Here is a 10000-nt window from a genome sequence, read left to right as displayed (position 1 = left end):
GTGGTAATGATGAAATGCTGTTGATCAGTCAAACCAACTCAAATAGTTGCTGTCTAAAAATCCTGAAATATAGGGACCCTATAATATTTCTATAATATATTCCAACATTGACCTAACGTACAACGTAGCCTACTAATTTATACTTATATTATGTCTGTGATACTTTATCTCTAGTATTAGTTTTGCTATATTTGTATGGTGCCCTTCTCAAACTAAGTAACTAACACAATCAGGAAGGTGTAGATATTTTGACTCACTTCTCTCTTATGAAAAACATGTATTATATTTGTTGTACAAAAATTATGGACAGATCGTGGCAACACTCCCGTGACTTGCTGTATTGGTCGCAAAAGGCTGCTCCAGGTGAGGCTCGAACTCACAACCTCGGCATTGCTCTACAATGTACTGTCATATAAGTACCGCGCGCTAACCGATTGCGCCACTGGAGCTCACTGTCCCAGCTCCGCAGTTGGGTTTATAAACAAGGGCGGTTACACGTGTGTGTTTGAAGCGATATTATACGCTTTGGTGAGCGTTTCAAACGGTCGCTATTTCAAAACGATGCCCCGTTAAAACGTCAGAAGCATCACTTTGACCGAGCGGACCCCGCAGTGACACAGTAATAGACTCGGTGATTGGATTGCCACTTGACAGATGATCGGTTTTCGCCCGGGGTTGTAGACAGAAATCTGTGACCATCGGAATGTGTGACTGCATTATTGCTTCATGGAGAAATAATCGATTATTTCACCATTTCTGACAGCAGCCGTCAGAATATTGTGACCAGACCAGCAACAAGCGCCCTCTGCTGACATGGTTATAGAACAAACAGGAAAACAATGCATGTCACAGAATCTGATATGGGTCACCATTCATTCACCAAATACGGTCTAACCTCCTACAGTCAAATCATTCTGTTAATAATGATCCACTAATTCGACATATTTCCCTATCGTCGGTGGGAATTTGCGGCTTTAACAAACTACACGCGTTTTGATAGGCCCATGGGAGGCAGGGCAGAGCCAGAGCTCTCTGGAGCAACCAATCACAGTGAGCATTTCACCCCACATGGGTGGTTGTTTTCCTGTGCGGGCTCTGGGCTGTGGAAGCGCATAACGCAAAGTTTTGAACAGGCTTTGGTGTCATCTGGCCTACATGATGGAGATAAGAAAAAGTGAAGAGAAGCAAGTCTATTTATATTTATTAATCTGTCTCTGTCTCATGATCTCTCTCTCTCTCTCTCTCTCTCTCTCTCTCTCTCTCTCTCTCCCCTCTTTTTACCTTTCTCCAAACTAAGTAATCAAAGAAAAACAATCACATTTCATTACTTTCATTAGCCTACTTGATTGATGTCTGTTCAACTTTATGGCATGTAAGGGCATCACCGATGACATCACCGATGATGACATCAAATTGCTCGAGTGACATCTCTGATGACATCTTCACTGATGACACCATCACCGATGACATCACAATTGCTCAACACAAGAAGGCATGAGGCATGGTGCATTATGTGTTTACTGATACTGGGATGTGTACTGTACATGACGGTGAGTCAGTTGGCTAACTAAGTGTTAAGTTTGCATTGTAATACCTATTCTGAACTTATTACAGTAATTCTTCCTCCTGATAAAAAAAAACAACAACTAAATAACCCTAAAACTAATACTGACACTAATAAAAATGAAACTTAAACTAAACGAAACTAAAACGAAACTGAAACAACCCCACTCTGGAAACTGAATTGAATATTAAAATTAAAAACAAAATAAAAATGAAATAAAAATGTAAACTAATCAAAAATACAAAACGATAATAAATAATAACTGACAGACAGACAGAATGGCAGATAGACAGACAGACAGACAGACAGACAGGCAGACAGACAGACAGACAGACAGACAGACAGGCACACAAACACACACACACACACACACACACACACACACACACACACACACACACACATACACACACACACACACACACACACACTGTAACCACCACTAGGTAACTTATTGTTCAAGTGTAAGCGACCTTTGACCTATCCAAAAAAACAAACTCCTCCCTATACAGTAGCCTACAACATTCACTTCTGCATTTTGGACTTCCAGTGCATGAGACAGTTAACGCTGGTAGAACAGGACTGAGTGGCTTCATATAGCAGTGACTGTATTGTTAGAGGATTTTAATAATGAGCAGCGCTCCTCTCCTTGTGAACGTAAACAAGTGGATTGAAGAGAATGAGAATGCCTTTCTGCCACCGGTATGCAACAAGCTTATGTGAGTAATGACTTTCAATTTGATTCACTATCGTCACATTGTTGAGTGTGCGTAATGACAGTTTTGTTTCATAAGTTTGACTACAATAGATTTTTGTTTAGGTTGAATACTGAGGTGATACAATTGTATAGAATATGATGGGCAATGTCTAATTTAGTTCACAAGTCAGTAGAAAATCACTTCAACTGCCACATACAGTACAATAATAACTTTGAGGTTTGAACACATTTGAGTAGCCTACATGCTATTCATCCCTCTCCCACTCAGGCACTTTTTGCAGCTGAACATCATGTTTGTTGGAGGTCCTAACACCAGAAAGGACTACCATATAGAGGAAGGGGAGGAGGTGAGTGAGAGACCCCCACCACAAAATCCTCCCACCATAGACATGTACTCAACTCAGACAGGAGATGATTCAGTTAACCGATGCAAACTTGGCTGACTTTAATTTAGCCTACATTACATTAAGTAGGTTCATAGCTTCTTCTTAGACCCCATCGTCAAGGGAACATATTGTGTTGCAAAAGAAAAGAAAAAAAACAATAAGTGACTCCACTTGCAGTTTTAGCTTTACACCAAGTCAAGTCAAGTCAAGTCAAGTCAAGTCAAGTCAAGTCGAGTCAAGTCAAGTTTATTTGCATAGCAGTGATTTTAAGCCTTTGTTCTTTGGGACCAAAGACTCTGTTTTGTCTTTGTTTAGCTATAGGAAATTCTGGCTCATCCAGTTATTTATTTGATCAATGCACTGGCACAATGATTCTATGGGGGCATAGTCAGCTGAGGAAAGAGTTATATACAGCTGAGTGTCGTCTGCGTAGTTATGATAAGCTACTTTGTTTTTTTGCATAATTAGGCCTAGAGGGAGCATATAAAGGTTGAAGAGAACGGGCCCCATAATGGATCCTTGAGGCACCCCACAAGTCATACTAGTTAGGTCAGATGTGTAATTGCCAATGGAGATGAAGTACTTCCTGTCTTGAAGATAGGACCTGAACCACTGGAGGACCATACACGATAGCCCAACCCAGTTTTCCAGCCTGTCCAATAACATTGGCTGGTCAACAGTGTCAAATGCAGCGCTAAGATCCAATAGCACTAGAATCGAATTTTTGCCTGAGTCTGAGTTCATTCTAATGTCATTTATGACTTTAGTAAGCACGGTTTCTGTCCTGTGATGGCGGCGAAAGCCTGATTGGAGTTTATCTAGGAGATAATTTGAGGTTAGGAATCTATTGAGTTGTAGGTAAACAACCTTTTCAATTATTTTGCCTCTAAAGGGGAGATTAGATATTGGTCTGTAGTTACTGATTACCAATGCATCAAGGCTACACTTTTTTAGTAGGGTTTAATAATTGCAGTTTTCAAGGACTCAGGAAAAGTGCCGGTCAAAAGGGAGCTATTAACTATTTGCAATAGGTCCGACGACAGACAGTTATAAATGCTTTTAAAAAAGCTTTTTGGAAGGGTATCGAGACAGCACGAAGATGATTTAAGGCCTTGCACAGTTTCCTCTAAGATGTCGTGGTCGATAGCGCTGAACTGGGACAAATCTATCGAGCTAGGGATCTGTGGGTGGGATGATGTCACAGCATTTCTTGGTGTGGAGCCACTAATAGCCTGCCTGACCTTAAGTCATTCAACCAGAGGCCTGTTATACATTGCAGTGTGTTAGTGTAGGTATATAATGCCTGGAAAGCTGTGCAAACATGGCAAGAAGCCCAAGGGGCAAGGGAGCCAGCCTGTTAATTCAGTGTTTACTGCTGGTACAGTTTAGTTAGTTAGTTAGGTTAAGTTAGTTACTGTGTGGGCAGCAAGCAGGTGGTGATATTTGACAATTCAGCTGGAGCTCAGTCATTTTAACGTGATAGTTTTCATTGCGAATTAGAAAATGGCCGGGGGGGCCACTCGGCACCCTATCGCGGGTCGCATCTGCCCAACCCCCCTGCGCCGCAAGTTGTGTATCACTCTTCCACCCACCAGCTATAGGGCAAACTCCACCACAGTGATGCAATGCTTGGTTATCTACTTTTTAGACGTGCTTGGTCGGGGGCCTTTCTGTAAATCCTTTAATCATTTACACCTACTAATCCATTTAATTTGGCTTGAATGTGGATTTGGAAAAAGAACTTGAATTGTAGTGAGCTTCTTCTTTTTTAAGCGCTCTTCTTTGTAGTCAAATATGACGCACTAGTCTACTTCTACATGTCTGCGTGCATAAAGGGAGTGTAGGAGGTCAGAAGAAAACATGTGTGGTGGCCTATATAAAAGGATGTGATGTTATCTCATCAAGATCACTTTCAGTATCTCAATCCACTGCTACTTATACCTTTTCTCCTCTTGTCTCCTTCCCCTGTTTGCTTTGAACAGCTGTTCTACCAGCTGAAAGGGGACATGTGTCTGAAGGTGGTTGAAAACGGCAAACACAAGGATGTGCACATCAAAGAGGGAGAGGTGAGCTAGGATGGAATTTTAAGTTTGGAAAGCGAGAAATTGTCTTGTTTCATATTTCTGCATTAAGTGCATCGTCTGGTTTACGTTGACATTGTTTTTCCTCTATCGATCTGCTTTCTACGAATGCTTTTGTGCGTTCCTTCGCCGTGGTTAGATGTTTCTGCTGCCCGCTCGGATCCCACACTCCCCCCAGAGACAGGCCAACACTGTGGGCCTGGTGGTGGAGAGGAGGCGGCTGCTGACGGAGACAGACTGCCTGAGGTTATAGCTTCATCCTCACTGCTTCTTCTCCTGTCATCTCTTACCTAGTACTGATCAGTGTTGGGGGTAACTCATTACAAAAGTAACATATTACATGTAATATATTACTTTTAGCAGTAACTCAGTAATATAACTTATTACTTATAGGATTCCAGTAATATTATACCAGTTACTTTGTCAAGTAACTCAAGTTACAAATTGATTTTTTTTTTATTCAAAGCACATACCGGTATTTAAAAAAGATACAATCATTTACTAATCAAACAGTGTGTTTTTATGCAAATAACCACTATAGATGAAAATAACAAAGGAAAATAATAACATTTTAAAATTTTGGATTGTTTACACTGATTTCAAGGCGGTTGAAATGATTTTTTGGGATGGGTCCGGGGCGACGATGTCATTCTGCTGCTGCTGTTGTTTTGGTAAAAGTAATGCAAAAGTAGTGTAATAAGTAACGAGTTACTCTACACAGACAGTCATATTGTAAAGTAACTTATTACTTTCAAATGAAAGTAACTAGTAATATGTAGTATATTACATTTGAAAGTAACTTGCCCAATACTGGTACTGATATATTGAAAAGACACTTCCTGATGCTCGCAAATCCACAAAAGGTCTTCATATCCATCATATCAACATCTCAGAATTAGCTGTTATGGAGTGGGTCAGATTTTAACTGACTGATGTATTCACCCTTGATGTCAAAACGATGGCACGGTGACAGTATAACATAACCTGACTCTGCCAGACGAGGGCGGTAGTCAGCTAAAGTATAACTTGGCGCAAACCTACTGTAATACCATGTAGCATTTATTATTACAACAGTTCGACCCCAAAAAAAAATCTGAGAAGAATTCTCATACAAGGCCACATCACAGAAAAGTAAAAATATATGTAGAGAGAGAGAGAGAGAGAGAGAGAGAGAGAGGGGCAATATTGTTGTTATGACATTCATGCCATTAAAGCAATTTGAATTTTGAATTTGAATTTGAGAGAGAGAGAGAGCGAGATAGACACACACACACACACACACACACACACACACACACACACACAAGCACACACAAACACACACACACACACAAGATACTACATTTGTAGTGAAATATGTTTTTTTTGTTCCTATCCCACAAATCAACTTGTGACCCCTCAATATTATCCCACAACCACCTGGGGGTTTTTGACCCCCAGTTTGAGAACCTCTGCATTGTACAAATAACTAATATCAACCACCAATAAAGAATAATAGCAAAACTGATCTTTATTCATATGAAACGTTGCAGATCATTACTTTAGATAAACTACTGGGGTCAAAGCCAGAAACTTCTGGGTTTCAATGTGCTTTCAGGTACTATGTGGACAAGTCTACAGATATCTTGTTTGAGAAATGGTTCTACTGTGAGAACCTAGGAACACAACTGGTGCCAGTCATCCAAGAGTAAGACAACCTTCCTTTTTGTCTACAACTACATCAATTACAGTCTCAGCGAGTGCCTGCTTTGATACAATGGTTGTTGGCTGACTTTGGCTCCCGCAGGTTCTTTGCATCACAGCAGTACAAAACAGGAAAACCCGATCCAAGTGAGTTCTTATCATGAAACTGCTTGAAAAGCCCGTAACTTAGAAGTCGTTCTGGCTAAGAGCATCTAGGCTAAATGTGCATGTTCTTCCTTGGTCTGTGGATGAGTAGATGAGGTCTTCAGACAGCCTCCGTTCCAGATGAACACCATGAACGTGATGTCCCCCTTCTGCTTCAAAGAGTGGCTGGACAAACAGCTGAGGCCGTCCCTGGCCAGTGGCAAGGCCATCGACCTGTTCGGAGCTCAGTTTGAGACGGAGGTAAGAACGCTCATAATACAGAATGTTGTATACTTTTTTATGATAATAATAATTCATCCTATCAATCTCTATCTCTCCATATAATCTTCTAATCTAGAAACCTAGCTAAATAACCTACCTTAACCTACATGAGGAATGTCGGCCCCATGCCATCTCTTATCTTTGTGACAACATGTCGTAGTGCTGATAATGATGGTGATAAGGATGAGTTGTAAGAACTGTGCTTCTTATGACCATTGCAGACAATCCTGTGTGGACCTGGGCTGACAGAGCAGTCCAGACGGCAAAGTGATGTGTGGATTTGGCAAATGGTATGTACTCTACACATGTGGTCATGTCCTTTACCTTCTGTGGCTTGATATTAGCGCTGCTTTGAATCCCCCGTCCATAAGTACTATGCATTCATGTCTGCTCCTCTATCACTTATTCTTGCAATGCCATGATAACGTTAAGTCTTGCAAGATGTTCTGGAGCATCCATATTACTGACTAGTGACTACTGACCATCACCCACCCACCACCACCACCACCTCTCTCTCTCTCTCTCTCTCTCTCCCTCTCTCTCTCTCTCTCTCTCTCTCTCACCCTCTCTCTCTCTCTCTCTCCCTATCTCTCGCTCTCTCTCTCTCTCTTTCTCTCTCTCTCTCTCTCTCCCCCCCCCCTCTCTCTCTCTCCATCAGGAGGGGTCCTCTACAGTAACTATGGATGAACAGAAGTTCAGCCTTTCTCCAGGGGACAGTTTACTCATTCCTGAACAGAGCCAGTGAGTGAACATACCTGAATCATCCACTAGGGCTGCTCAAGATTTATTGCTGAAGATTCTGCTACTGATATGAATACCATACATGTATGTATTGTGGATACAGCTTTTGTTGTGCCATTTCTTTGGGGAGGAGGATGTCTTTTGGGAGGAGATTTAGCAGGAATTCTGTGAAAGGCTAATATCTGAGATTTGTTTGGTCTTAACATCTCTTAAGACTTTTTTTAATTGATTTGTTGGCGAGGCCAAGGTTTCTGCTCAGCATCTGAACACCATGTTTGGGATAGATTAATTAATTAATTTTAGAGGCTCCTGTGATTTGGAAATTGTGTTATGCTATATATTTTTTTCTTATATTTGTTTCTGCTCTAGGTTCGAGTGGCAGAGAGATGAGGGGACTGTCGCCCTGTTTGTGGTTCAAAACCCGGAGCGGAAGAGACCCTGATCGTGATCGCGACCTTCGCCCTACCATGCACGCACGCACGCGCACACACACACACACACACACGCACACGCACACGCACACGCACACACACACACACACACGCACACGCACACACACACAGTAAACCCTATGCTGCACAGAGATAATCCAAGTAAACATGACACTGACTGTCTGTAAACCTACAGTAGCTGTAGAATGATAAAAAAATATTAATTATTACTCCTTACACTTGTAAAATATCATCATATAGTTTAATCAAGATTCTGGTATGTGTTACTGGAAGTGAACTTTGACCCTTTTCAGTATTGATGGACACCAGAAGCGATTGAAACTCAACTGTAAATTTGCACTTTGTAGTCAGCTCATCTTGTGATTACTGATGTAATTTTATATCCAGAACATCGTTGCTGCTGAGAGAAATCAAATATATACTGTAAATGTCTTTATAGATAACTTATGAGAACATATAATTTTAAGAGCCTCCTGACATGTTTTAAAATGTACATAAGATACTCTACTTTGAATAATAAGTTGTTTTTTTCCTACACAAAAAAGTGTAATTATCTTGTTAAAATCATTAAAAAAAAATCTCTGGACGAAAGATGTCTCCTACTTCACTGTAAAGTCCATTCTCAGTGTATGCTGGTAGCCTCAGAATTCAACTATTTCACTTGTTGAACACTCGATCGTAGTCTCAAAGGACCACCCCAATATGGCGCTGAAGGGTCTGCTAAAAATGGCTCTACATCTTCATACATGTAGCGATCACAATAAAAACAGTAGGGCTACTTGTTTCACTTTTCCAGCTCAAAAAACAGCATTCAGGTGTAATTTCAGGTTTTAACGGCTCCACGGCGCCATGTATTGGTTCAGAGGGTGTACTGCACTGGCTAAGATTCTGAGAGATTCTGGACCCGGGCAAGGATCATGATGGAAAACATGTTATTTGGGCGCAGGGTTTAAAATACTCAACTATTCCCTTAACCCATTGATACCTGATGCAGCATTTGTGTGTGTATCCCTTTAAGTTTGCGGTCTTAAAGGGATACACACACAAATGAGGGATATACACGCAAATGCTGCATCAGGTATCAATGGGTTAAATTAAAAAAGGAATAAGACATGTAAAAAATAACCAAGAAAGAAACAAAGTGGATTCAAATGGAGACATGTGTTGTGCAGCGAGGGGATATTCTTTGTTCCTCTGTCTCCTGAAAAGCCATTCAAATCTTCCTATTCAAAACTGTCCAGTGAGTCTGATCCTTGGATGGGGAAATCAGGCTGCAGGGATCAACGGTTGATTTGCATCAGCAGACGATTAGAGCTACATTGTCCTCGTGCTGTCCTCTGTCCACCTTACCAGTGTCCTCTGTCCACCTTACCAGTGTCCTCTGTCCACCTTACCAGTGTCTTCTGTCCACCTTACCAGTGTCCTCTGTCCACCTTACCAGTGTCCTCTGTCCACCTTACCAGTGTCCTCTGTCCACCTTACCAGTGTCCTCTGTCCACCTTACCAGTGTCTTCTGTCCACCTTACCAGTGTCCTCTGTCCACCTTACCAGTGTCCTCTGTCCACCTTACCAGTGTCCTCTGTCCACCTTACCAGTGTCCTCTGTCCACCTTACCAGTGTCTTCTGTCCACCTTACCAGTGTCCTCTGTCCACCTTACCAGTGTCCTCTGTCCACCTTACCAGTGTCCTCTGTCCACCTTACCAGTGTCTTCTGTCCACCTTACCAGTGTCCTCTGTCCACCTTACCAGTGTCTTCTGTCCACCTTACCAGTGTCCTCTGTCCACCTTACCAGTGTCCTCTGTCCACCTTACCAGTGTCCTCTGTCCACCTGCAGTGTCCTCTGTCCACCTTACCAGTGTCCTCTGTCCACCTTACCAGTGTCCTCTGTCCACCTTACCAGTGTCCTCTGTCCACCTTACCAGTGTCCTCTGTCCACCTTACCAGTGTC

The 10000-nt window shown here is 41.9% G+C and overlaps 1 protein-coding gene across 1 annotated transcript; it reads left to right on the top strand.

Annotated features, from left to right (window-relative positions):
- Positions 1 to 2194: 2194 nt before the first annotated feature.
- Positions 2195 to 8041, top strand: haao (3-hydroxyanthranilate 3,4-dioxygenase; the record flags this gene model as incomplete). The annotated part of the gene is made up of 10 exons (XM_083658335.1): positions 2195 to 2283; positions 2551 to 2629; positions 4651 to 4734; positions 4889 to 4995; positions 6347 to 6436; positions 6536 to 6579; positions 6689 to 6837; positions 7080 to 7148; positions 7517 to 7599; positions 7969 to 8041. The coding sequence occupies 10 exons, from the start codon at positions 2195 to 2197 to the stop codon at positions 8039 to 8041; spliced, it is 867 nt and encodes a 288-aa protein (XP_083514461.1).
- Between the last annotated feature and the right edge of the window lie 1959 nt (positions 8042 to 10000).

Source organism: Poromitra crassiceps (genome assembly GCF_964638095.1).
Source record: "Poromitra crassiceps genome assembly, chromosome: 22".
Lineage (NCBI taxonomy): Eukaryota > Metazoa > Chordata > Actinopteri > Beryciformes > Melamphaidae > Poromitra > Poromitra crassiceps.
Note: the sequence above shows the minus strand (reverse complement) of the source record. Positions and strands in the feature narration are given on the sequence as shown.